This window comes from Rattus norvegicus, chromosome 1 (genome assembly GCF_021556685.1).
Source record: "Rattus norvegicus strain SHRSP/BbbUtx chromosome 1, alternate assembly SHRSP_T2T, whole genome shotgun sequence".
NCBI classification, from domain to species: Eukaryota; Metazoa; Chordata; class Mammalia; order Rodentia; family Muridae; genus Rattus; species Rattus norvegicus.
This window is the reverse complement of record NC_141534.1, coordinates 215,899,952-215,927,500: the sequence shown is the minus strand read 5'-3', so window position 1 is coordinate 215,927,500 and position 27,549 is coordinate 215,899,952. Positions and strand designations below refer to the sequence as shown.

At 53.6% G+C, this 27,549-nt stretch overlaps 2 protein-coding genes across 21 annotated transcripts in view; one reads left to right on the top strand and one right to left on the bottom strand.

Moving 5' to 3' along the window:
• Positions 1–5,780, top strand: part of Scyl1 (SCY1 like pseudokinase 1) — a 13,661-nt gene extending 7,881 nt beyond the window's left edge. For 2 of the 4 annotated variants that reach the window (XM_087548310.1, XM_087548323.1), the window contains exons 9-17: positions 2,432–2,587; positions 3,468–3,656; positions 3,774–3,849; positions 4,093–4,257; positions 4,459–4,601; positions 4,904–4,972; positions 5,062–5,268; positions 5,348–5,408; positions 5,509–5,780. In XM_087548310.1, coding sequence (XP_087404436.1) covers positions 2,432–2,587; positions 3,468–3,656; positions 3,774–3,849; positions 4,093–4,257; positions 4,459–4,601; positions 4,904–4,972; positions 5,062–5,268; positions 5,348–5,408; positions 5,509–5,633 — 1,191 coding nt within the window. In that variant the 3' untranslated portion in view covers positions 5,634–5,780. Of the gene's footprint in view, positions 1–2,431; positions 2,588–3,467; positions 3,657–3,773; positions 3,850–4,092; positions 4,258–4,458; positions 4,602–4,900; positions 4,973–5,061; positions 5,269–5,347; positions 5,409–5,508 lie in introns of all 4 variants that reach the window. The other 2 variants (NM_001011938.2, XM_087548317.1) reach the window with 1 other exon arrangement.
• Ltbp3 (latent transforming growth factor beta binding protein 3) lies at positions 5,676–21,968 on the bottom strand. 17 transcript variants are annotated; one of them, NM_001444212.1, is made up of 28 exons: positions 21,276–21,968; positions 18,187–18,516; positions 17,832–18,034; positions 17,549–17,654; positions 17,231–17,323; positions 16,943–17,065; positions 16,411–16,569; positions 16,129–16,314; positions 15,559–15,575; positions 15,413–15,485; positions 15,164–15,262; positions 13,257–13,382; positions 12,996–13,127; positions 12,772–12,900; positions 12,428–12,550; positions 12,170–12,292; positions 10,466–10,588; positions 10,142–10,261; positions 8,548–8,676; positions 8,146–8,313; positions 7,925–8,008; positions 7,544–7,672; positions 7,322–7,459; positions 7,048–7,188; positions 6,751–6,912; positions 6,595–6,675; positions 6,376–6,507; positions 5,676–6,275 (listed from the first exon to the last, which is right to left on the bottom strand). In NM_001444212.1, exons 1-28 carry the CDS (start codon positions 21,595–21,597, stop codon positions 6,124–6,126), a joined length of 3,903 nt encoding a protein of 1,300 aa, NP_001431141.1. In that variant the 5' UTR covers positions 21,598–21,968; the 3' UTR covers positions 5,676–6,123. The 17 variants fall into 17 exon arrangements, with proteins under 17 accessions (NP_001431141.1, NP_001178490.1, XP_087450750.1 ...); XM_087594624.1 differs by having other exon boundaries at positions 5,682–6,275; positions 6,376–6,510; positions 7,274–7,459; XM_087594631.1 differs by having other exon boundaries at positions 5,682–6,275; positions 7,274–7,459.
• Between the last annotated feature and the right edge of the window lie 5,581 nt (positions 21,969–27,549).

Below are 27,549 nucleotides of genomic sequence, written 5' to 3'. Positions count from 1 at the left end.
AGGCTGCTACATCTAGTAATATAGATTAGCAAAGAGGAATCTAGCGTGCTGAAGGGGTGTAGAGCCCGACAGATAATAGTCATTGGAACTCCTAAAACCCTCATTGGAAGTGAGGCTGGAGATGCAGTGGGGTTGGGCAGTGGCAGGGTCTGACTTGCTTTAAAGGTCAGTCATTGCATCACTGGGTGTGGTGGTGCACATCTCTAATCCCAGCACTCTGGAGCAGAGGCAGGTGGATCTCTGTGAGTTCAAGGCCAGCCTGGTCTGCAGAGTGAGTTCTAGGACAGTCAGGACTACACAGACTGTACGTTTTGTGGAGCCTGCTGTCAGGCAGGTAAGGGTGGAAGCTGTTAAGGTCTGTTGGGTGCTGGGGTAATGATGGCCACATCCAGAGAATGGGGCCCTCTGAAACTGGGAGCGACAGTCTTTTCTGGGAGTTAAGGATGATTCTGTGGCTTCTGGGCTAAGGCTCTGGAATGGTCTGAAGGTGAAGTGTATGAGAAGACTGGGGAGCTGGGCTGCGATTGGGCAACTGTTGCCTGTCGGGTGGAGGCTTTGAGCTGTCACTGACCATGCACATGTAAAGTACAGAGAAGTAGTCTTGGTTAGGGATGGCACCAGGGGACTGTGCTCTCAGCTTACTGCACTGTGAAAAACACTTGAATGACCCAAAAGGGCAAAGATCTGTCACTTCTGGGGTCAGTGTCGGCTTTCAGTCCATGGTCACAGTTCTGTTGCATCGGGCCCATGGGGAGCTAAGGCCATGCTGGCAGGGGCCATGAAGTGAAAGCAGAACTGCTTTCCTCATCACAGATGGACAGAAAGACAGAGGGGAGGGGCTGGGCAAGTGATAACTCCCAAGGATCCACTGCCTTGAACAAGGCTCACTTCCATAGCTTCCATCATCTCCCAACAACCAACAAATTCTGAACGCAACAGTGGATTGACTGGTGAGGCTAGAGCGCTCGGGATCAGGCATTGCCCGGGAGCATCACTGCGCAGAAGCAGCCCAGCCTTCGCTGTATGTGAGCATTGCAGATCAAACATCAGGGCGTGCAAGCCACGCAGGGAGAGAGCTGAAAGGGCAGGAGTCTTAGATACAAAAGAAGCTGGAGTGCACTTTGAGGTCTCTGACCACCCAGATCTCAGTAAGACGAGCATTCACCCAGGTTGGGGCAGAACTGAACAAAAGCTTAAAGGTGTGGAAAGAACTTGGGGGTATCAAAACTCTCCCTTAGGGTTGGGGTAGTGGTAAACGGGCCCTTGTTCTGGTTCATTTTATTATCAGTCTGGAGTCATCTAGAAAGAGGGAAGCTCAAAATTCAAACTGGCCTGGGTCAGATTGACTGTGCGGCATTGTCTTATTTCTCATTTATTCCAGATGGCTTGGCCATCCCTGAATGGCTGGTCCCAGAAGCATGCAGGACCTCCTGCTTCCTGCCTCTGTACTCTATCCCACTGCCCCACTTGGCTATTTAAGATGTGATCTCTTTATATAGCTCTGGCTGTCCTGGAACTCATTGTGTGGACCAGGTTGGACTTGAACTCATGGATATAAACCTGCCTCTGCCTCTTAAGTGCTGGGATTATAGGCTTGGTTACCATGCCTGGCTTCTGCCCTCAGGTTCTTGCCTTGTCTTGTCATGACTGCTGTCCATGACGGATTATGACCTGGTAGCTATAAGATAAGACAAACCTTTTGCTTCCCAAGTTGCTTTTGGTTAAAGTGTTTATTACAGCAACTGAAAGGAACCTAGAACAGCCATTACATTTAGCAATTTGAAAAATAAGTAAATAAATTTAATGGCTGAGTCTAGGCATGGTGGTACATGCCTCAAATCCTAGCATTGAGGAGGTTGAAGCAAGAGGATTGGAAATTCAAGGATGGCCTTGGCTACAAAATAAAGTTAAATTAAAAATCAAATTTAGGATTTGATTTTAACTTTGATTTAGGAGGTCATCAGTGACCTCAACCTGAATAAACCAGTTTGGCAGAGTGGGTGTCACAGTGTGTTGGTATGTAAGTTTGAATGGGGTAGAATGCAGGCAGGCTTCTGTGGTCTTGTCCTAAAAGGAAGTTGGGAATAGGGGACTCCCTCCCTTTTATTTTTAAAGATTTATTTTATTTATTCCATGTATATGAGTACACTGTTGCTGTCTTCAGACACACCTGAAGGGGACATCGGATCCCATTATGGATGGTTGTGAGCCAGCATGTGGTTGCTGGGAATTGAACTCGGGACCTCTGGAAGAGCAGTCAGTGCTCTTAGCCGCTGAGCCATCTCCCCAGCCCAGGACTCCCTTTTTTAATATGCTAGCTGGGACGGGGCTGAGCTAGACAGCTCTGACAGCCCACTAGCGGCCTGCACATTCTCCCAGGAGTCCATTCCTGCACTGGCTCACAGGACCCTCCATCCCCTCTACTCTACAGTCCATGCTGCTCTTGGCCCCAAAGCTGAGTGAGACCAACCTCAATGTGGAGCTGCTGAAGCACTTCGCAAGGCTGCAAGCCAAGGACGACCAGGGTCCCATCCGCTGCAACACCACGGTCTGCTTGGGCAAAATCGGCTCCTACCTCAGTGCTAGTGTGAGTGTCCTGTAGAGCTGTGGAAGGGTGGCAGTCTCCTCTTGGGCGACAAAGCCTGTGTGCCTGGGTCCTCACTGTCCCAGAGCATCATTAGTCCTGAGCATCTTTAGGCCTAATGCTTGGGCTTCTTGAGATGGAGTTAGCTGTAGGTTAGATCACAGCTGGCCTTCAAGGGGGTAGGTCTGGGTTCTGAACCCATGACTCCATGTCTTTACACAACACTTGAACTTCTGCCAGGCCTGGCCAGTTAATAAGACTGAATGAAAGCTGGGCATGGTGACACATGCCTCTAGTCCCAGCACTTGGGAGGCAGAGGGTGGGTGGATCTCTGAGTTTGAGGCCAGCCTGATCTACGGAGTCAGTTTGACAACAGCCAGAGCTACATAACATAGGGAGACTCTGTCTCAAAAATAAATAAACAAAATCTAGTGATTGAGTAGGTCAGCAGCTAGGGAAGAAGAGAGGGGCACACTCGGCCTCAGGCCGCTGCTGTGTACACCTTGAGGCAGTGTGGATTCCAGTGATCCAAGAGAAACCTAGGCCCACACCGTAGGTAAGTTCTCTTCCCTTTTTTTGTTTTAAGTTTTTGGTTTTTTGAGATAGGGTTTTTCTGTGTATCAGCCCTCACTGTCCTAGGACCAGCTGTGTAGACCAGGCTGGCCTCAGACTCACAGAGAACCACCTGTCTCTCCCTCATGAGTGCTGGGATTAAAGGTGTGCACCACCTTTGCTCAACATAAAATCTTTTCTTAAATTTGAGATTGATAGATTTGTATTTTTAGGCCTTGGCTCCTGCCTGGAAAGTGAGGTCTGGTAGCTTGGGGCTGCTTGTTGCTTCTGTATATTCAAGTATCCTTTCCCTATCCATCCGGGCTTTCAGACTAGACACAGGGTCCTCACCTCTGCCTTCAGCCGGGCCACTAAGGACCCATTTGCACCATCCCGGGTTGCGGGTGTCCTGGGCTTCGCTGCTACACACAATCTCTACTCAATGGATGACTGTGCCCATAAGATCCTGCCTGTGCTCTGCGGCCTTACTGTAGACCCTGAAAAATCTGTGCGGGACCAGGTAAGGCATAGCCAGGGTAGACCTGGGGGCTGAGCTTGGAGATATTCAGTCTCCCAGAGACCTGACCGTGCGTTGGGATTGCTGGAGCACCCAGCTTGGCCTCTTGCTACTCCATAGGCCTTTAAGACCATTCGAAGCTTCCTGTCCAAATTAGAGTCTGTGTCGGAGGATCCTACCCAGTTGGCAGAAATAGGTGAGTGGCCCACACTCAGGCTCTCGTTCACTTTGCCGTGTCTTTTACTGTCTGTCCCCTGGTGTGTCCTACCCCATGGGGGCATCTGGAAGCTGGAGAACCCCAGTGAGTCACCATAGATGTTGCGTAGATAGGAGGAGGACTAGGCAAGGCCAGGGAGGGTTTGCCGTGCACCACTGTAGCAGAGCTGACCCTTTTGTCATCTCAGCAGAAGCCCATACTTGTGTATCTCTCACTGTCCAGAGAAGGACGTCCATGCAGCATCCAGCCCTGGAACAGGAGGAGCTGCAGCCAGCTGGGCAGGCTGGGCTGTGACCGGGGTGTCATCTCTCACCTCCAAGCTGATCCGAACACACCCCACACCTGTGCCGTCTGAGGCCGCTGTGCCCCAGAGACCAGTGCCAGAGGGTGAGTCCAGGGCTCGCCGCATCAGTGGCTGAGGGCTGAGGGCTGAGGGCTGAGGGCTGAGGGCTATTGTCAGGCTCCCCTGCTTCAGGAACAGAGACATAGGCATGGGGCACTGTCTGGTCACTCTTTGGGCCTCATGATACCCCTTCTCCTTTCACTCCTTTCCTGTTAACCACTTTACCCGAGAACCCTGTTTCCTAGGAGACCCTGCTCCAGCTCCAGCCCCTGCCTCTGCCACCCCTGCGACCTCAGGCCACCGGGAAACACAGGAAGAAGACAAGGACGCTGCAGAAGACAGCGCCACTGCCGACAGATGGGATGATGAGGACTGGGGCAGCTTGGAGGTAAGCAGGGCAGAGGAGGCCTCACCAGCTCAAGGCCCAGACTAGAATTGGGCCCGCCCTCATCTGTGTGGCATCCTGGTAGGGGAGCTCTGTGGATGGTCATGAGAGGTCAGCAACAGCCACTGAGCCTCTATTCAACTTCAGGGTCCCTAGAGCTAGGTCAGAGAAGAGAGGGCTGGTAGGTCTCAAAACCAGTAAAAACCCAAAGGGCAGAGCCATGGCCAGGAGGGCTCACTGTACTTGGCCTCTTGGGGGTTGAGAACATTGCTGGTCATGCATTTCTCCTTCTTACCCTGCAGCAGGAAGCCGAGTCTGTGTTGGCGCAGCAGGATGACTGGAGCACCAAGGGCCAAGGGAATCGAGCTGGACAGGTGGGCAGGGTCAGGCGGGGACTGTAGGGAGCACTGTTTGGTCATTTACTCTACCTGGCCTACCTGTCTTTCCTACTGTTCACACACAGGTCAGCCATTCAGACCACAAATCTCTGGACTCACACTGGAGCAGCTGGGAAGTTGAGGGCTCCTGGGACCAGGGCTGGCAGGAACCCAGTTCTGTGGAGCCACCCCCAGAAGGAACCCGGCTAGCCAGCGAGTATAACTGGGGTGGTGCAGAGCCCAGTGACAAGGGTGACCCCTTTGCTGCCCTGTCTGTTCGTCCCAGCACCCAGGTACTGGCTCACTAGAGCACGGTTTGGAGTACACTGTGCTGGGCATTGACCCCACTGCAGCCTGCATTTTCCTTTTCAGCCCAGGCCAGACCCAGACTCCTGGGGTGAGGACAACTGGGAAGGCTTGGAGGCTGAAAGCAGTGAGTGTTTCCCAAGAGGAGCTGATGGGCCTGGGTAGCGCAGGTGTGGGACCGGAGAGCTGAGGCTGCCACACACTCATCCTTTCCTTCCTGATCCCAGGGCAGGTGAAGGCAGAGCTAGCCCGAAAAAAGCGAGAGGAAAGGAGAAGAGAAATGGAAGCCAAGCGGGCGGAGAAAAAGGCCACCAAGGGGCCCATGAAGCTGGGAGCCCGGAAGCTGGACTGACAACCCTACCCCCAGACCCCTGGGCATTTCCAACCACTGGAAAGCAGGCCCGGAGGATGTATTTATTGTACAAACCATGTCAGCCTGGTCAGCAGGTCAGGCACATCTAGTGTACATAATCAGAGCCACAATAAATTCTATTTCACATCCTGGGTTCCAGCTCAGCCTAACCTGCCCAAGCAGTAGGTCTTGGTGCTGCCGTCCCAACCAGCTTTGGATGTGAATATCAATTTGCCTTGAAAGCCAAGAGTAAATTAAAGGGGCAGATCTGACTTGGAAGTTTCTAGAAATCATCCTCAGGGAGGAAAGCAGACAGCACTCTGCAGACAGGAGCACCCTTGGTTTTGGGGTGTGGGCAGGAGCTCTGTGGGCCCAGAAGGGTCCTTGGGTCCATGCTCTCATTTGGTCAGAAGCAAAGGATGTTCTTGTCTCCACTTTCAGTGGAGAGTACCCTCGACGGATGATCACTGAGGTGTGGGCTAAGACTGCATCAGCGGCGCCGCTGAGGCACACAGGCACCGTGAGGGCGGCTGCGGGTGAAGCCAGCTTTGCAGACACAGCGGAAGGAGCCACTGGTGTTCACACACCGCTCACTCTTGCACAGCAGCCCGCGCTGGTTCAGCTCTCGGCACTCATCAATGTCTGCAAGGTGGCATAGCAGACGCAGGCTTGGGTTAAGTCCCACTGTGGTGCACTCTAACCCCCACTGACTCTGCCCTTCTGTCCCTAACATCTTGCTCACCCACGCAGCGGGCACGGGAGGCGTCCAGCTGAAAGCCCCCAGGACATTCACATACTGCCCCTCCTGGCCGTGGCACACAGCGGCCACTCACACAGCGGCACTCATCTGAATCCTCTTCCGAGCTGTCCTCATCTACTTGGGCCAGAGGAATGCAGATATCACCATGGGCTCCCACTGATGGCCTCTAATCCACACCTCTGCTCCCTTGGCCTCACTTACCTCGTGGAGACTTCCCCAGTAGCAGGGGACTTGTATCCCAGAAAGAATTGCTCTCACTCTGTGAAGTCGGGCACTGGGACCCTGGAAGTGGGTACAGAGTCAGCAAACCCTGTTGTACCCCTGCACCCTACCTCTAGTCCCTCTGGGGTAGCTCACCAGTGCCACGCGGCGGGCACGGTCTGCACTGGGTACCCCAGCCACGGCCCTGGCGGCAGCAACAGTCATCGAAAGTGAGGGCAGGTCCCGCCAGGGGCCCCATACACATGCCGTCCTCTCCGCGCTGGCCCCAGCATACTTCTCGTCGCTCTGGGCCATGCTCTGTGGAACAGGACCCACATCAAGAGGAGGGAGGTAGGGACTACCCACTGTTGTCCCGTCCCAGCTGCCGGCTGTGGCCCGGGGGCTCCACCCTGACAGGACTCAAAATCGGCCCAGGACGAATGTCGCCCTCACCCGCCTGGCTCTCGGGGAGCTGGCAGTCGCGGCCGGAGGACCCGGGCACCCAGGGCGGGTGACACTCGCAGCGGTAGGAGCCCGGGAGGTTGACGCAGCGGCCAGGGCGGCAAGCAGCCGGATCCTGGCACTCATCCATGTCTATGGGACATGGAGGGGGTTGGTGGAGGTGGTGATCACAATTCAGCCTGGGCTCTGCTCCCCGCACTGATCCCCCGGGCCTCACCCATCTCCTCCTGGGCTCTGCTCCCCGCACTGATCCCCCGGGCCTCACCCATCTCCTCCGGGCTCAGACACTGGCGCTGCGCGGGGCTGTACTCTGCGGGCGGTGTGCAGGCGCAGCGGTAGCCTCCGCGTGTGTTCTCACACACTCCGTTCCTGCAGTTGGACTCATCCAAGCACTCATCCACATCTGCGGAGAGAAAGAAGGGCTGGTAACAGGAGCGGGCCTGGCTTAGGCTGCTTCCCCAGGAACACCACTTGCAGGTGTGCTCACCCACGCACTCCAGCAGGTTGCCGTCGTAATAGAAGCCCTGCTTGCAGTAGCACTCGTAGCCGGGTTGCGTATTCACGCACTTGCCCTCCTTACAGATCTCTGCCCCAAACAATATGCATTCGTCGATGTCTGTATAACCAAGGGAAACGTGAGTGCCCAGTGGCCTCTCCTTTACCTGGAAGTTTACTGGGCCCCTTTGCTGAGACTCATGGGTGGGGCATATTGGGAAAGTTGAACCTAAGACAGGGTTTCTGGTGGGGATTATTGGAACCAAGCTGGTGTAAGGGGTGGAGTTTACCCAGTGAGTGGTAGCCAACCAGCACCCTTAAACCAAGCCAAATTGTAAAGGAAGAAGCAAGGAGGTGCCAGGTCAGAGCTTACCACGGTGGGCTGGAATGCCATAGTTCACGATGTTGTTGTCTTGAGTGTAGCCCTTTCCATCAGGACACAGGCTGTGAAATTCAGCTGCAGGGTGAGGGAGGGAAGGAAAAGCAAGGCTGAGCACACAAACCACACATCTGCTCTCTCCTCCTTTCCCTCCCATCCACCCAGCGGGATGAATAAAAGGGAGCTCTGGGAAGGAGTGGGTGTATCCCTCTTACCTGAGCTGTAGACTGGACAGGGATAGATTTCACAATGGTCTCCCCAGCCGGCCCCCAGAGAGCAACAACACTCCTGCTGGGTGACATTGGTAGCCAATACACTGTCACAGAACACTGTGTCATCAAAGTTAAGGTAGCATTCCTTCTTGTGGTGGGGCTGCTCCACCTCTGGAGAGAGGGTGACAGTTCAAATTCATGGAGGTAGTAGCTTTGGCCCTGTCTACTGTACCCCAAAACTGCACGTACTCTGGCCTTTACTTGCCCTGGCCCTCCTTGTCTAGCCCCACCCACTTCTCCCAAGCAAAGAGGATTTCTTCCTGTTTCAGGAATTCAAAAGGGTGGAACTGGGGCACACCTCCAAGCCAGCTGTAGCTCCAAGGGTTACCAAGGGAGTGTACTCACCCTCACATCCATGCTGGTCCTGGGTGAGTGTGAAACCCTCATCGCAGACACAGACATAGGAGCCCTGGAGATTCTCGCAGGCCCCGTGGGGCAGGCACAGGCCTGGGTCCTGGCTGCACTCATCTATATCTAGGAGGTGCAAGGAGACCAGGAAGCAAGGGCAAGCTCGGCTGTGGAGAGACCCAGCCCCTCTTTCCCTGGGGTGTGTCTAAAGCCCTTACACAGGCTCAGAACCTGTGCATACCACAGAAGTCCCCTTGGACCCATCTGTGTGGGGAGGTTTGTGACACCGCTGTCAGCCTGTGTAAACCCTAAGGTCCCCCTGGCACTGGAATGAGCTTCTGACCCTCAGCTGACATTTGCAGACCTTCCTGCTCATCTCCCACTACCTTTCAGTTTTGCCATTCCTTGAGGCAATGTCTGTTGCTTGCTATCCTCCTGTCTCAGCTTCCTGTGTTGCTGGGATGGCAGATACATGTTATCAAACTTGGCTCCACACTTTCATTCCTCCCAAATTTTTGCTCAAGTTAGAGTTGTCCCCACCACTCTAAAAACACACTGAGTAATTTGCAACTCCTGTTCATGGAGTAGAACCCCACCCAGAGAGACCCTTCGCACCCAGAGACCCCCTTCCTACCCACAACCCCCTACTTAGAGACCCCTTCCCACCCAGAGAGACTCCTTCCCACCCAGAGTTCCTTACTGAGAGAGCTCTTCCCTCCCAGAGCCCCTGCTGAAAGACTCCTTATGATTCAAATCTCAACTCTACAGTCAACTCCCTTTAATTAACTTCTGGGTACCCTCACCCTGAACCTGAGGCCCGCTTTCCAATCTAGGGCCCCAGTTCATTGCTGAAATACCTAGTACACCACTTGGCAGACAGGGATGCAGGTATCACATGGTGATGAATGTACATAGAGGTCAGGCAGTTGATGGGTCAGACTGTCACATCTGTAAGGGGCTGAGCGGAGGGGCTGGAGAGGTGGCTCTGCCTTTATGAGCACTGGCTGCTCTTCCAGATGACCCAGCACCCACACGTCCACTCACAACCATCTGTAGCTCCAACGCCCCCTTCTGGCCTCCACAGAGATGTGTGCATGTGGTTCACAGACATGATTCAGGCAACCACACATGCACAAAAAGTAAAAACAAGGAACACAGAAACACTGCGGCCAGCAGGGTGATCCTTGTCAGAGAACAAATGCACTGGTGAACCAGTTAGATGGATTGATGGAGGAATGGAGGGATACAAAGACTACAGAAAAGCAACAGTGTGTCAAATAGATACAGAAAAGCTACAGTGTGTCAAATAGGTAACAGAAAAGCCTCAGTGTGTCAAATAGATACAGAAAAGCTACAGTGTGTCAAATAGATACAGAAAAGCTACAGTGTGTCAAATAGATACAGAAAAGCTACAGTGTGTCAAATAGGTAACAGAAAAGCCTCAGTGTGTCAAATAGATACAGAAAAGCTACAGTGTGTCAAATAGGTAACAGAAAAGCCTCAGTGTGTCAAATAGATACAGAAAAGCTACAGCGTGTCAAATACACTGCCCTACTGCTCCTTTCAGAAGCCTTCTGCCAACTCCTCTTACCTTGGCACTTCCTGCCTCCCACCAGCCGATGGCCTTGGGGACAAAGACATCGGTAGGAACCATTGGTATTGATGCAGTCACCCCCAATGCAGGCCGCGGGGAAGTCACATTCATCAATGTCTGTAGGAGATTAGGGTTTGGAGAATTTCCTGGGTTGACCCCATACACATAGCCTGGAGTTATCTGAGTTCCCTACTCCGAGACCCTTGGGTCACTCCCACACCCTCATGTCACAACTGGGATCTGGATGGGGACTGGACCTGGGCAGTAGAGATCCTGGGGTAGGTAGGAGCAGGCCAGCGCCCAGGCTCTAGGATCCCTCACCCTCACAATGGCTCCGGTCCCTTGACAGATGATAGCCAGAGAGGCACTGACACTGGAAGGAGCCTGGTGTGTTCGTGCAGATGCCATCGTGGCATATGTTCCCGGTCTCACACTCATCCATGTCTGCGGGACACAGAGGAGTGTCAGGGGACCAGGCTGTGTGGTCTCAGGCTTCTGTTACTGTTTTCCCACTGCCCTATGGGGCTTTCATCCTGCCCACACATAAAAACCATGCATGGGTGTCCATGCCAACTGTTCCCAGGATCCCATGGCCATACTTGATGCTAAAGAGCTCATGTCTTCCCACCCTTCATCCACACTCACCAAATAAGAGGTACTCTTGCTAGACTGGTTAGAGTTCTTTAGCTTCTCAAGTGGTACTTTGAAAGCCCAGCCACCTTCCACTAATGCTACCATGCCTTTACTCGAATCTCCTGATGCCCTTTCATCTACTCCGCCTTCCCTAGCATTGGTGCCGAGAGGCTCTGCTAGACACTCTTCTATCCAACTCTGTCTCCTTGGCTAAGTAGGCTCGACTCACCTTTCCGTAGCCCCCATAGTCCACAAACCAGAGTTTCACAGGGAGATGTCTGGTTCAAGACTCCTAACCTACAGTGGTCAGCCTCTGGCATTTCTGACTGAGAGACCCAATCGGACCGTCCTACTGACTTATCTAGCATGAAGGGGCTCCCAAACTTCCCTTTTTTTTTTTTTTTTTTTTGGTTCTTTTTTTCCGGAGCTGGGGACCGAACCCAGGGCCTTGTACTTCCTAGGTAAGCGCTCTACCACTGAGCTAAATCCCCAGCCCCCCAAACTTCCCTTTTAAAGGGGTCCAATCCCGTTCAATTCCATGCAAACACATGGTGGGTCACAACCATCTGTATTGGGATCAGATGCCCTCTTCTGGTGTGTCTGAAGACAGCGACAGTGTACTCACATATATAAAATAAACAAATAAAAATCAAAGAAGGGGGAGTCCAATCCCAGGGACCCTATCCCAAAAAACAGAACCACACATGGAGTCACTGAATCAAACTCCCCTCTTTCCCTGACCTTGACATTTGGCCAGTTTGTCCTACCATCGAGGCATCTTATGGCTGTCCCAAGCCGCTACCCTCACCCCATCCACCCATTAAGTACGCTGCTCTCTGATTCTTCTCTGCTCGCTACTTCCTACCGTCCTTTAGAGAACGCAAGCCTCCTTCCTTCAGGCCTGTGTCTCTGCTAGTCCACAAATTTGTCAAGTTTCCCAACTTGTCTGAATTCTAGCATCTTGTCTAGTTTTTGGTACTTAAAACATTACAAGGACAAGGACAATGATATCTTCTTTCCCTTCAAATTATCAAGCTTCCCAAACTAAAGTTTCAAGCCTCATCTCTTAAGAGACAAAAGTTGGTTCAATAGTTAAGGTCATTTACTGCTCTTACACAGTACATACCCACTTAGGAGTTCACCGAGGTCAGTAACCCCAGTTCTAGATGATCTGGTCCTCTTTTTTGGTTTCTGAAGACACTAGGTATGTACACGATACACATGCACTCATTCAGGCAAAGCATTCATATATTAAAAAAAAATTCAAGGTTCAGCTGCTTCCCGTAAAACGTTAAGCCTCAGTAGACAGCAGAATTGGTCCCCCACCAGCTACCCCCATTCTCTAACTTCTGTGAATGAGAGTGCTAGCCTGCCCAGCATGCGGGAGCTCACCTATGCAACTGAGGCCATCCAGTGCGGGCTCGTATCCCTGGGCACACGTGCAACGGTAAGAGCCCGGGAGGTTCTCACACCATCCAGGAGAGCAGGGGCTCCCCTCGGAGCATTCGTTGATATCTGCAGGGAAGAACCCCAGTATCAGACTGTGCCCAGCTTACAAACAGTTGGGGTGAGACTCCCCTCTGCAGGGCTAGGGGCGGAACTCTACTCTCTGGAGGCCCGCCCTCCACGTGGAGCCAGATCCGCTCTCACCACGACAGGCTCCGCCCCCCTGGCTGCGATAGCCAGGCTGGCAGGCGATGCACTTGAAGCTGCCAGGTTTGTTTTCACATTTGCCATCAGGGCAGGTGCTAGGGTCGCGACATTCGTCGATGTCTGCATGGAAGAGAAAAGGACGAGGACAAGTTTGGGGACAACATAGCTGGTCCAGTGCTCTTAGTCCTCGACAGGGCCTCCCTCCGTCACAAATCAAGGCAAAATGGACCAGTTTTAGCTTCCCTGACCCCAGCCTGAGAGGATCAGAGATAGGTGCAGGCCTCTTGTTCCCATCCTAAGGGACAGCTGTGATGCCTGCTTTGGTCTGGAGGGTAACCCACCTTCGCAAACGGGTGGTCGTGAGGTCTTGAGCCGGTAGCCAGGATAGCAGTTGCATTTGTAGTGACCAGGAAAGTTGATGCAGAAGCCACCGTCACCACACAGATGAGGCTTGGCGCACTCGTTTAGGTCTGAGCAAAGATAGGGTGCGATGGGGCGTGGGGCGGGCAGTAGGAGCTGGTCCCACCCAGTATACCCGGGTTAGCCAAGGGCTGGTGGCGCTCACCCACGCACGAGCGGCCCCCTGCACCCACGTGGAGGCGGTAGCCTCGGTTGCAGTGACAATTATAGGAGCCACCAGTGTTCATGCAGATGCCTCTCCCGGGACCGCAGGGCTCTGCCTCACACTCGTTCACATCTGGAAGGATCAGTAGGTGAGGGACATCAAAGGCAAGTAGTGAGCCACGGCAGTGGCTCTCGGGCTCCTCCCCAGCCAATCCCTGTCCACACACACACTACACCCCCTAAACCCTCCACCCCTGCTCACCAACACAATATCGGTGCTGTGGATGTGACCGGTAGCCCGGGTTGCAGTGGCAGGAGTAATCCGAGGGGCCAGGCACACACTGTCCATGGCCACAGATGTTCTGGTTCAATCGGCACTCATCGGTCTCTGTGGCACGAGGGTATCCGGTCAAGGGACTGATCAGGGAATGCGTGTTTTCTGCCACACCCCCAGAGACAGATGCTGGCACACCAGCCCTACTGACTAGGAAAGCTTGGTCACACAGTGACCTCTGGCTTCTGCACATGGGTATTTAAATCCTAGGAGTTCCTAGTAATTATTTCAAGTAATACTAATGCCATTGTTCCAGAAAGTCTCCAAATAGGACTCTGGTGTCTTTGTCATCCCTGCCACCTTCATTATTTCCATTCCTACCTAGCATTCTAAGAGCCCGACCCCTGTCACCTCAAATCAAACCACAACAGCTAAGTGCCCTATGTTCTTAATACTCTTTCCCAAGAGTCTCTGAGACAACATTCTTGCCAGTCTCCTGTGGCTTCAGGTTTATTAATATCTTCTAGCCAATGACTTCAATACCCTTTGCTCCAAGGACCTGCATCTTCCATTTTCCAATGGTTGACTGTCTCCCCTCCCAAGACAGACACCAGTTAGTTCCTAGGAACCCAACTTGGGCCAGCACTGTGTCCAGCTCTGCTTGTCCTCTGGGTCATAAGCTCCATTTCCTCCTCTTCCCTTTGGTCCCCATCTTTTCCACAAAGCCCAGGGTGATGCTAAACTCAGCGTTGCCAAAATCCACCTGACCAGTGGGCCTGGATGGGCGCTGCTCTCTGCCTGCTGTGCTGTCCATAGGCTTCCTTGCTCCCCTCCCAGGCACCTTGTCCTCCACATTCCCACAATCCACTTGCGCCCCTCATCTAGGAGCTCATCTAGGTTCAGGGTTTCAGTCAGGGTCAATAACTGTGGCCTTGGAGTCCCTACGACATAGGTTCCTTCTGGCTTCTCTGTGACCTGGGACAAATTGCTAAACCTCTCTGAACCCGGCAGTTCTCATCTGGAAACCAAGGCAAGCACTTCCCTTCAGAGTAAGAGAGCACACTGATGCTTAGTCAGTGAAGGTAATCACATAGAGCCTGGCAGAGAGACTGCTCAGTCTGTGTTGGCAATTCTGACACGCAAGTCCTTGCAGATGCTTCTCATCTTTGGCATCAACCCCGAGCCTGTTATGGCGGCTCCATGAAGTAGCTTCCCCTGCTTCTCTGTGGTTTCTCCCTCCTCCACCAATGATTCATACTTCTTACACCTTTGCCCAGACTTAACCTCCCTGGAATGTTCTTTTTCTGAATCTGCACGTCCCTCCCCTCCCCACTTCACTTGAATGTCTAGCAATCTTAAACACACACACACACACACACACACACACACACACACACACACACCCTACAACCTCTCCTTGTACGATTGCTACTGTTACAATCTTCAGCCTTCCCTGACTTCCTGACACCTTTTCGAGTAACATTTATGAGACATGATAGACTTTAATTATTGCTCTATTTTGCAGGTCTCACACCATGGCCCAGGCTGACCTTGAACTCTAGGCAATCCTTCTGCCTTCACTTCCTGAGTATTGTGATTACAGGTGCGAGCCACCACACCAAGCTCAATCTGTTTGCTTTGGTTGGGATTTATTTGGGAGACACATGGTAGGTGCTCAATAAATATAAGTTGAATGATGAAGACTCTCAATTGAGCTGGCCATCACACTAACAGGCCCACTGGAAAGCAAAGCGACCCCTCTCCTGATCACTGGACCTTCCCCAGCTCCAAGTTCTGGGCAAGTGCTAGCCTGTTAGTTTACGGAGTGTTGGAAGGAGGAAAGCTAAGCTGGATGTGTAGCCTATTCAGGATGTGGCCCTGCTGGCAGGCCTTACCTGTGACCTGAGTGGGGGCGATCTCCACCGCACTTCGGGATGGGGGCAAGTCTGGCAGGAATCGGTGGAAGGTAGGTGGGGAGGGGCGAGAGATCAGCTCTGTGGGCAGAAGCAGGGGCTTTTCAGAAAGCAAGGCTCCTACCTCCTGTAGGCTACACCAAAGCTTTGCCACCCAGTCCTCACTGTTACACCCTCTACAAGCACACACCTCCCAGTGGTTTGGCCCCCATTTGCAGTGCCTCTGCTCACCTGGGTAAGGCCGGGCAGGTGAGGTGGTGGTAGTGGGGTGGCTCTGTTGCACCGATCGCTCCTCGCTCACTGGCTGTGGTTATAGCAATATAAGCCTCCTTGCCTCCTTTGTCTCCCTATCCCTCCCCCTGGGCTCCCATACTTACTGGGTCCAAGGTCACTCCTAAAAGAGAAGAAGGAACATTATTTATGTCAGAATGGGAGGTCAAGGATCAAGGTGTATAGCTAGGGTAGGTCTCTGAGAGTTCAAAAGTCATGCCTTTGGGTCAAGGGTCAAAGCTTAGATCCTGAGATTAGGGTACTTTTGCTTAGTAGCCATTGCCTAGAGGGCAGGGAATTGTACAGTGCCAGCCTAGAAGGTGATAGGCCAAGTCAGATAGTGAGAGGGTGAGGGTGAGAGGGTAAGGCCTGGGGGAGGAGGGTGTCCGTGGTTCGGCCTAGGGATTTAAATGTTAGAACAGTAGTTCTCAACCTTCCCGCCTTTACTACACTTCCTCATGCTGTGGTGATGCCCCCCCCCGCCATAAAATTATCTAATCGCTACTTCATAACTCTAATTTGTTACTGTTATGGATCTTAATGTAAATATCTGATAGGCAGGATATCTGATATGTGACCCCCCAGGAGGGCCCGACCCACAGGGTGAGAACCACTGCCTTAAGAAGTTAGCCCAGGGGTCTTATCTGTAGATCTGGAGCCTTTGGATCAAGCCAGACCTCTCTCTTCCTCTGTGTCCTCGAGTGCTGGTGCTCGGCTGGGGCTTTCAGGAAGCTGCTGGGGTTTGGGTGGCCCATCAGGGTGCAGGAAGAGGGAGAAATCACTTTCACCCTGGATGGTGAGGGTCTGGTGGGAGGTGAGGATATGGTACCCTTTCCCAGCCGGGCAGATCTCCTTGAAGGCTGCTGTGGTCAAGATGTAGACACCACAGCAAGTGAACTCCTGGACAGGTACACAGCCCATGTCCCCACCCCACGCCATGCACTGTGCCTCTGCCTCACCTGTACCATCTGCTGGGCAGCGCTGGCACCGGGCGCCCCAGGCTTTACCCACACTGCAGCAGCAGAGCTGGCGTGTGAGGCGTGTGGTCAGTGGGTGCTGGCACTGATGCTCAGTGCTCACGAGGCGGAAACACAGGCTCTTCTCCTCTGGTTTGTCGGCTGCAGGGGTGGGAGCAGAGGGCGGGACCTGAGCATCACCCATGTCCGTCTGCCCAGTTGCTTCAGACGCTCCCTGCTTCTCCATTCTGTCAACTCTTGGCCCTGACCTCTGTGACCCCAGACCTCTGTGACCCCCGACTCCTGATTAGAGTGGCTCTGAATTCCATCTGTTCTTCTCACCAAAACAGTGATGTACAGGACGCTGACTTCCTCCTCTGACCTCCATGATCTCTGACCTCACACCACTGACCCCTATCTGCTCTGCGTCTTGTCCTTTCTGCTACCAACCCTTAACCCGCCCTGACCTCGTGACTCTGCTTGAAGCCCTGTCCTTCCCATCCAGCCTTGTGAATTCACAGGACCCAAGTCTCACCAATGCACTGTGTGCGCGAGGGACCCAGGCTATGACCAGGCGGGCAGACACAGCGGTAAGAGCCAGGGTTGTTGAGACAGTCACCATGGCGACACATGCCGGGCATCACACATTCGTTGATGTCTGTGATAAGCAGTTTGATTCTTGTAGCTGGGGCCATAAGGTAGCAGCAAGCTGCTCCAAGCACTTGAGGGTTCTGCCTTCATCAGACCGTTTCTCTGACACCTTGGGACACCCCCATGACCACTGACCCACCCTACAGCCCACAGACTCTCCAGCTGACCATACCCTGGCAGTGGGTGCTGTTGAGCCTCTTGTAGCCCTGGGGGCAGTCAGCACCCACCTCCCCACGTACAGGTCCTGGCTTCTGCACCCCTGTATCTGCAGAGAAAGGGCAGACACAATAGCAACAAGACGGGGAAACACTGTGGTTCTGCAGGAGAGAAATGAGGGCTTTGGAGAAGAGACAGAGGATTTCGTGGGTTCACCACCAAATTTGGGGGCGGAGCCTGCACTGGGGGGGGGAGGGGAGATTCCCATAGCAGGGATGGGAGAAAGATAGCTGGGCCACCCTGTGGGGGACACTTCATTGAGCCAGGCACTCACACTGAAGCTGTGGGCACTTGTGACACTTGCTTTGTCCCCAGGCAGTACCGATGCTACCGCAGCAATCTTCCTGCTTGGTGAGGCCGGGCAAAGGGTTGCTGCCACACTGGAGGAAGGGATGTGGAGAGGAATCACCGAGTGGCTCGCCTCAACTTGCCTCCCTCCTGAGGCCCCTTTCTTTTTCCAGCCCCAACCTGTGACACTCAATTGTATGCGGTCATGATGTGACTCAGGTGACCCTGAAATAGAATGACTGTTCCTTTGGAGTTGTGGTTTTACTCACAGGCTGCTTGGGCAGTGTGTCCTGGAAGCAGCGGCCCAGTGGTTTTTGGGTGGGTGGCCTCGGGTGCGGGGGCTTGGGATGCGGCAGCAGGTGCTGGGAGGAGGCTGGACCTTCAGCATTCGGCCCCTCGATGCGGTGCACCTGAACGGAAGCTTCAGGAGGGTGATGGACACGCACGTTCACCACAGGGGGCGGAGCCTGCACTGGGGGGGGCGGGGCGCGGTGGCCTCAGGGCTGTCCCGCTTCTGGAGGGTCGCGACGCTGAGCTCCTCCAGGGCCTGGCCCGCGCCCCGATCCGACCACCCTTATTACCCGCCCATTTAAGCACCCCCCGGGTTTCCCAGTCTCCTAGTACCTTCTGCTGAGATTTGTCCTGGCCCCAGGGGCACCAAGAAGGCTGCATGTTGTGCAGGAGGACCCTCCCCCGGCCCGGGAGGATCTGCGATCACCTGCACCGCATAAATGGCGTGTTTGCTAGCCACAGACTCTCCTTCTGGGACAAGGGGCGGCAGCGGGCCTGTGGACATGGCTCCGGTCCGGGCCAGTCCGGGGCCTGAACTGCCGGTGCCGGCTCCAGTTCCTGCGGCAGGCACCTGGCAGAAGCGCCCCGTGAAATCCGGGGGACACAGGCACTGGTTTCGGGAGGAGCACTGGCCACCGTTCATGCAGGGTAGAGGGCACACCACTAGGGAGGAGACAGGGGTCAGAGCCTGGTTTCTCTTCAGGCCATCATCACCCACGACCTGACTCACTATTCAGGCTTCCTTGCCACCCTAGCTCTGCCCTATGGGGAACCTGACTTTGATAATAGGTCACACACATGACCCTGAAAAGCAAAAGAAAAATAACAGAAGAGAGCCCAGGAGGTGGGAGACAGACAGCCTTTGACAGCTATTTTCCATGATAAGGTTAATATTTGGAGTTTACAGAGAACTAAAAATGCTGACATCTAAAGAACCAATCAGTTAATAGGTAGGCATGAATGGCCTTCTGTAGGTCCCCAAAACCTTTCTCTCCACGACGGATTGTGGAATCTTAAATTCCAGGCTTAACTCCTGGCCATATGCCCTTATGTCTCTGAGAATTTACTTCCCCTTCTCAGGCACCTGGGCCTCCTCTATGCTGGTAACGTTGCCTGGAGCAGGCAATGTCTATACAGATGCTTACCCCAGTGTGGAACAGAGTGTACAGAAGCAACAACTAATGCTCTCCCCTTAGTTCAGGCCTCAAGTTTCTCCCCTAGCCCATCCTCATATTCAACCTTCATCTTGCCATCAACCCTAGTTCATGCAGCTGCCAATGGCACACCATGTCTAACCAAACCAGGGTCTAGCCCAGGACACTGACAGAACTCAGGACTTCTATCTGCCTGGGCTTACCCCTGGGAATTCTTGGCTGTTCAGCCACAGGTGACCGACCCTAGCATATAATTGCAGTCTCTACAGTGTCCCTTAAACCCATCTCCGGTCTCACTCAGGACCTCTGCCCAACTGTCCACAGTCCCATCATGACTAGAGAAACCTGCCTCAGGCAAAGTTCTAGAAAAAAAAAAAAAAAAAAAAAAAAACAACCCTACCCCTTCCCTCATCTTACTGCTCTGCTCCCTGTCTGAACATTTGAGGCCATGTTCCAGAACCTTCTTTTACTCCAACTCCCTCTGTTTGTCTCCTGCACACCCCTGGCGCAGGACCTAGCTACCTCCTACCAGTGTGCCAGCGTCTCCATCCGTTGGCTGTACCTCTATCCGTTCCTTTAGTTCTTGCTAGTTGCTTCATGGTCCAGATCTGGCCATTTAGGGTCCAGTGTCTCTCCCAGAAAGGAGGTTTTCCCATTCCCCACCCTCTGCCCGGCTTGGCTGGCACTTTCCAGAGTTGTAGTCATATTTGCTTCTCCCAATATAAAGGGCATTTTCCAGGGCACAGTGTGGTGGTCCTCAGCTCTGTGTCCCAAAGGAGGTCCCTGAGTTCCAACCACAGCTCCTCTCTTGCTTGTTCTAAGGACACTCCACTTTCTCGGGAGGGTAGGTGGCTGTGCTATTTCCCTGGACACTCACAGGGGCAGCCCTGACCCATTTCTGATCATGAGGGTGGGAAGAGCATCCCAGACTAGCCTATCCTATCCTGTCTAGTCTCTGGAGACCAGGCCTCAAGGGCAACAGAGGTGTGTCCTGGGCCAGAGGAGGCAGAATCCTCTTCTTCCTGCTTTCCAGTGAGTCACCCATCGTGGTGAGAGTATGACCTCTCAGTGACATCCTCCCACTGTGGCCCGGGCACAGAGCCTGGGGGATGTGGGCAGCATGGACAGAGACAGGAGCCTGCACAGGATGGTCAGGCAGGGGGCCCGAGAGGCTGGGCATGCATACACTCACATGCACAGTCATCCTGTCACACATACACACTCATTCTGACACAAATACTATGGGCTCGCTGTGTAAACACTCCCAGACAGTGACTGTAGACACACACCCGAAACACACAGAGCACGAGCTAGTCACATCGTGCCATGCCAAAGCCTGTGCATGTATACACACACACACACACACAGAGAGAGAGAGAGAGAGAGAGAGAGAGAGAGAGAGAGAGAGAGAGAGAGATCGAGCGCCCTTGGGTCTGGAGCTGTGAGTGAACATGAGAACGTGTGAGAGGGGCTGTTTTCCTGGTACCATCCTGGGCACGGCCTAATTACCCTGTCCAGGAGGGTAATTACCACTGGGACACCTCCCCCTGCCTAGCCCACAGGGCCCCAGGGGAGGAGTCTTGAGCACCAGGCCTTCTCTTTAGAGAGATGCTAAAGGAAGGGGTGGGCTCTAGGTTGACCAGGAGGCCCTCAGTCTTGGGGTGTGGGCAGCTCTGAGGGCCTTTCAGATGTTTGGAACTTATGAGTGATGTAGGGAACAGACTAGCTGATTGAGGACCCAAATGACCCCCACCAGCAGGCCTGTACCACTATTTAGTACCCTACTTCTTAGGCCTCAAAGCCTTTCTTTCCCCCTCAGATTTTGCCAATAGCTAACTCCTTCATTCCAGTCTCGACCCTAGCTCCGCCTTCCTGAGAACACAGGTGTCTTCTTCCACCGGGCCAAACTTGAGGCAGTTTCAAAAGAATTCTGTATGGGGGGCATATTTACCCAGCTCTGCACGACTTCCTACCCTTGCTCTCATCTGTCCAACCCCTTGTATGCTCCCTCTTAGAACTGAGCACCTCTCAGGAATCCTGTGTCATCCGGGACCCCAGCTTAAGCCTCAACCCTTATCCAATACTTAAAAGTCCAAGCTTCCATACAGCCCCTCACTCTGTTTTCCAAGGGCTGCAGCCTCTCAAGACCCTGCGATCGATCGCTGTATCCCAGCTTCCCATCTCTTATGCCAGTGTTCCACTCTGTTTCCTGCCTGGTGCTATTGCCTGCCCTCCCCTAAGTCCCCAGCCAGAGCCCCTGGCCCTCACCCACGCGGAAGCCAGAACCGGTGAGCGTGTCGGTGCTGTGGCCGTTCTCTCCGATGAGCGTCATATTGGAGCCCTGCTGACAGCTGTCCCGACACTGGCCCTTCAGACAGGTCCGCTTGCAGATCACCGGCGCAAAGACCACCTTGAAGCGTTCGCGGGCCAGCGCCCCGCCCCCGCCTGTGCCCCGCTCGCCGGCCGGCCCCCCCTCCGCCCCGCCGCCGGGGCCCAGCAGCGCCAGCAGCAGTAGCGCCAGCAGCCCCGATGCCCCCGCCTGGCGCATCGCAGGGGCCAGGCCGCGGGCAGCCCCTCGGGGCCCGGGCATCCGGGGCCGCACGACCCTCGGAGATCGGGGGTGGAGCCCGAGCAGGGGATCGAGTGTTGGGAGCCCGGGAGAGGGCTGCAGAGGGCTGAGCGGGGCCAGAAGCCAAGGGCAGGGAGGGGACAGCAGGAGCGGCCGGGATCTCGGTTGCGAGGGAGAGCGATGGAAGCTGCACTGAGGGGAGAGCGAAGAAAGTTCCCTGGCCGGGAGAACTGAGGCCGGAGCGAGGAGGCCGGAGCAAGTGGAGGCGGAGAGGAGGAGCGAGGGGAGAGGAAGGCCGGGCGGCCAGCCCGCTCCGCGCCTCCCCCTGGCCGGGCTCCTCTCCCGCGGCCGCCGGGAAGCAGGGAGCGCGCGGGGAGGACGCAGGGAGAAGTGAGCAGTTGTTTTCCCTGGCTGGAGCGCGCCGGCGGCGAGGGGGGCTGGGACGCTGGCCCCGGGCCAGGGAGACACTTTTTTTTTCTCCCTCTCTCTTTTTTTCCTTCTGGTTCACGCGTCTTTCGCTGCTGCCCGGAGAAGCGACGATGTGCGGCAGGGAAGGCGCCGGCTGGAATGGGGGTAGTTCCTCAGGTGCCCGCCCCGCGCAGGAACTGAGCTGGGTCCTTTCCAGAAGAATCCTCACCTGGGGACTCGCGGGCCTGCCCCATCAAATTCCTCCAGGCGGGTGCAGAGGCCTGCGTACACCTTCCCAGCCAGTTACTTTCCCACCCGGTCAAAATGGGGAAACTAAGGCATGTGAGCCTTGCTCAGAGGACCAGAGGTCTGTTAACTTTTGCCCATTGGCATTTGTACACGTAGGGGTCCTCCAAGCCCTGAAGTCATGGGAAGTTATTTCTGGTCCTGCCTTCCCCTTGAAGGAAACGATTTAAGCAGGAGAGAGCACCTTCTGGCCAAGGTTCACTGAGGTCCCTGGAAGAAGCCTGTAGGATCCAGAAGAAGAGCAGAAAGAACAAAGCTAGAAATCTGACTTCCCTGCCAATGCCACACACCCCACCCCTTTTAGAGGGCTTCCTGGTGCCCACCCTGCCACCTCCCCCCTTCCCCTTGTCTGGCCTGGCTGGCGGCGCTGGCTCTGGGCCTCAGACACTCTGGAATCGCCAAGGTCTGAGCTCAGGGCCTGGCCCCCTTCCCAGGCTAACAGCCGGAGAAGGGGAGTACTACTTACTTGAGTGCTCAGGGGGCTGGGGAGAAGCACAGCAGGGCCCTGGGGCAGGGGTGGACAGGGGCTGGGGAAGGGTCTTGAATTTACTTAAGGCTGGAGAAGAGCTAGGCTTCCTCACTGGTCTGAAAGAGAGGTTGTGGTGAACATGCCAGGAAGCCCCAGGATCCAGTGTCTGACTCAAAAAACTTATTAGGGCTAAGGGTGTCCAGGGTCAGGACCATGCCAAGTCTGGTTCATGCCAGAACCTCTCCTTGGGGAATCAGGGGTGGTAATCTGATGGGAAGAGGGGGCTGGGCTTGGCTTTAGGCACACCTTTCCAAAGAGCTAATGGTTTTTACTTTAAGGCTGAGTTTATTTGGGTAGATTTGGAGGGACTGAGGGAGGCCATTTGATGAGTTCTGCTTGAATTACTCAGTAGAGCAGGGGCCGTTCAGCACTACCTACTGCAGCAATTCTGGGAGGGGGCGACCTCTGTGTCCCTTGATGGAGAATCTAGGAGGACCTGTGAGGGGGGCCACTCCCCCCTGCTCTGGCAGGAGGGATGCTGAACGGTTTACATTCATTTTTCCCTTTGAACTCATGTAAACCTGACCCTGCCCTGCCCAGAGTAGCCCATGGCTCACCCTGGAGCACAGCACAGTCAAATAGTCCACGCTTGGAATCTCGATCTCTTCAAGCCTTGGATTTCTTGACCATGAAATGAGATCTAGTCACCGAAATCTGAAACGGGGCAAAAGCAGTGGTGGGCTGTTGGGGGTCCAGGATAGCTTCTTTCAAACAGGCTTTTCCATCGGATACTGAAGGGAAGTAATGAGGGGAGCCTTAGGGAATGCTGGGAAGCCGAGAAAGGTGAAAAAGCTGCAAAGAGTCATTCAGAGGAACCAGTGCAGGGGAAAAAACCCTCTGTCCTTTCCAAGTCAGAGGACGAGCCAGGAGAGCGACAGCTGGGGAGAGGAGAGGGTGGTGCAGCTGGGGGCTGAGAGCAGGTAAGTTACTGTGAGGAATTTCAGATCAGCAGGCACTGTGTCAGGGCAGGTGAGGAGCTGCCCACCTCACCTCTGGGGAGAGATTTAGGGCTGTGGAATGTAGCAGCATTGTGAAGTAGGTGATATGGGAGAAGAGGTGATATGAATAGGTCTTAGGGTTTGGCCTCATCCCCTGGCTGGGTGAGAGAAAAAGAGAGGAGAGGGAATCACTATGGAAGTCCCCTTCAAGTCTTCTGAGCAGAGCCTAGGACAGACTGGGACATAGGCTCATTCCTCAGCACCTAGAGAACAGCTACACTGTAGGTGTAGGAAAGGTGACTCACTTGGTTAGAGAAAAGGACCCATAGAAACAGGTAAGTCACCATTCCTGCGCACTAGGGAGGAGAGTCATCCCAGAGTCCCAGAAAGGGCATTGGAATGACATGAAAGGAACTTGGTGTGGAAACACCAAAAGGAATTTTCTAGAAGTATATGATCAGCAGCGCATGATGCTGTGAGGGGGAGTGGAGACAACACTTGTCCTGGGCTGCTGCAGGGACTCAGGGACAGGAAGGAGCAATGAGACCAACTTAGACCGTCTGGCAGCGACGGTCCCCAGACGTGATCTCTGGTAGACAACTTAGGCTCTCAGGGCCTTAGCAAGAAGTGGCTGGTACCCCTCAGGTTGGTTTGTGAAGCAGGGTGGAGGGACTATCTGGGAAAGACACCCTAATATCAGAGGGAAGACCTTATCACCATTGAGGAGACTAGGAGAAGGGCTAACTGAAGAGAACCCTGGAGCTGAAGCTGTATGGAGGGCAAGCAACCTTCAGACAACTGTGGGCCATTGACAGATCCCTTAGGCTCCTGAGCCTCTGTAGTTCATCAGAAAGGAGCCCAAACATGGATTCTATCTCTAATCTCCTCCTGTTTCCCATTTTTGCTGGTCCGGGCGGTGCGGTAGTGTGACCCTGTACTGTGCAGCAGGGAGGTGAAGTGGATCTGCAGGGTAAACTGAGGCAGTTGAGCACACAGTGTCTGTGACTGCCTTTTCTAGCCTCCTCACCATCCAGAGCCATCTTCCTAGAAGGCAAATTCTCCAGTAAGGCGAAGGAGACCGTGGCCATTGCAGACCATCAAGGCGCGTCGTCCCTAACCACCGTCCCTCCCCTGGCGTGCTCTCTCACTTGCTGTCAGAGCCGTCTTTTATTCATTTTGTGTGTATATGTCTGTGTACTTCTTCTTTTTTTTTTTTTTTTTTGGTTCTTTTTTTTTTGGAGCTGGGGACCGAACCCAGGGCCTTGCGCTTCCTAGGCAAGCGCTCTACCACTGAGCTAAATCCCCAACCCCGTCTGTGTACTTCTGTATATGTGGGGGACCTGTGTGTGGGGTATGTGTGTATTCATTCAGTGGAGACCAGAGATCAATTTCAGGTGTTTGTTTTTGTTTAGAAATACTTCTCTCAGGGACTGGAGACGTGGCACAGAAGTTAAGAGCCCCTAGTTCAATTTTCGGCACCCACACCACGGCTCACAGCTGTTTCTAACTTCAGTCCCGAATGATCCATTTCTGGTCTCTGTGGGCGCTGCATGCATGTAGTGCACAGACATACTTGGAAATAAAATACTAATACACATAAAAATATTTTTAAACATTTATTTTGAGAGCTGGGCATGGTGGTATTTGCCTTTAATCCCAGCACTCAGGAGGCAGAGGCAGGCAGACCTCTATGAGTTTGAGGCCAGAGCAAGTCCACGCCTGAGTGTGGTCTACAGAGCAAGTTCCAGGACAGCGAAGGCTATTACACCAGAAACCGTGTCTCAAAATAAACAAACAATTTTGAGACAGAGTCTCATTAGGTAGTCCTGGCTGGTCTTGAACTCATAGAGCTCCACCTGCCTCTGCCTTCCAAGTGCTCCGGTTAAAGGCACAGAACTTCATGCTTTGGTATGTTTAGTGTGTGCATGTGGTGTGTGCAAGTTTGTCTGTGCACTATGTGCACACCTGGAACTTTCAGAGACCAGAGAGGTTATTGGATCTCCTGAACCCCAGGTACTACAGATGGTTGTGAGTTGCTGGGTGGGTGCCAGGAATCGAACCTGGGTCATCTGCAAGAGAAGCAAGTGCCCTTCCCCCACCCCTATTTTTTTGAGATAGGGTTTGTGTAGTTTTGTCTGTTCTTGAGATCTGTCTGCATCCACCTCCTGAGGACTGAGACTAAAGGTGTGTGCCACCAGCGCCCAACTACCTCCTGTTTTAGACAGAATCTCTGCCCTCGAACTCCAGGTGTAGCTGAGGATGGCGACTCTCTGACTTCTGCCTCCACAGGGCTGGCCTTACACAGCAGGTTTCTGCAGCGCTGGTAGGCGAGAGTTCCATCCCCAGCTCAGAAACCTTCTCCTGCTCTGTTCGTGTGTTTATGGTCCGTCTCACTCACCTCTCAGGAAGGCACAGTTGTATCTCCAGATCCCAGACAATGGTAGACGATAAGGAGTGCTGCTGTTTATTATTGATTCCATCAAGAGTGGCAAGAATCTGTCATTACAATGTTTACACGGTGATGTCATCTCATCCATTCAGTGACATTGCACAGGGGAGTCCAAAGCTCTGAGAAGTGAAACAATTCCACTCAGGTTCCCCAGTGAGTTAGCTGCAGGGACCAAACCGGACCCGTCCACAGCCTGCCTGATGTTAAGGCTGTGCGCGCTCCTAACATGAGGAGTGAGGTTGGAGACCCCACAAACGTCCTCAAAGTAGGTGAGGGGTTAACAAAACAAAAAAGAACAGAGTCCAGACTCAGAGGATGTATGACTCGCTCAACTCCTTGGGGCTCAGAGAAGGCAACTGCCTAGGGCCACACAGCCTGTCAATGGTGCAGACATGACTTGGTGTGGAGGCTCCTCATGCCACAAAAGGAACTGGCTCGAGAGAGGTCATGACAGGTGAGTCTAAGGAGAAAGTACAGCACGGAAGTTGCATCATTACCTAGCTGCACTGTGGGCCAGGTTTCAGTTTTTTTGAGACTGAGTTTCTCTGTGTAGCCCTGGCTGTCCTGAAACTCACTCTGTAGACCAGGCTGGCCATGGACTCAAAGATCTGCCTGGCTCTGCCCCCTGAGTGCTGGGATTAAAGGTGTCTGCCAACATTGCCCAGCACTTCCTCAGTTTAAAAAAAAAGATTTATTTATTATATATAAGTACACCGTAGCTGTCATCAGACACACCAGAAGAGGGCATCAGATCCCATTACAGATGGTTTCGAGCCACCATGTGGTTGCTGGGAATTGAACTCAGGACCTCTGGAAGAGCAGTCAGTGCTCTTAACCACTGAGCCATCTCTCCAGCCCACTTCCTCCGTTTTCAACAGGGACCAACACGTTTATATTTATAAAATCCTCTGTTAATATTCATGTGAGACAGAGCTGGGTGTGAGTTAGTTCTTTGCATTTTTACCTGGGTCTAGGAGCTACACAGAGCTTCGTATCTGGATCTAGGAGTTACACGGAGCTTCGTGGTCTTTGGACCAGTCAACAGGACTGGCTCTGTCTCTGCTAAGCTTCCAGACTGTCAGGAAAGACTCAGTTCTGGGATGGTGTGTGGGTGAGAGGGTCTCATTATGTAGCCCTGGCTGTCCTGGAACTCAGTAAGTAGACCAGGCTAGTCCCCCTACCTGGGCTTTCTGTGTGCTGGATTAAAGGCATGTGCCATCACTCCAGGCTGCTCATCAAGTCTAGAGAGAAGGGATGATGCCACAGAGACCTGTGGGGAGACAACTACACCCTGAAGGTCTCTCTCCAAAGACTGAATGTCTCTGCCACTCGGTTGGTGATGG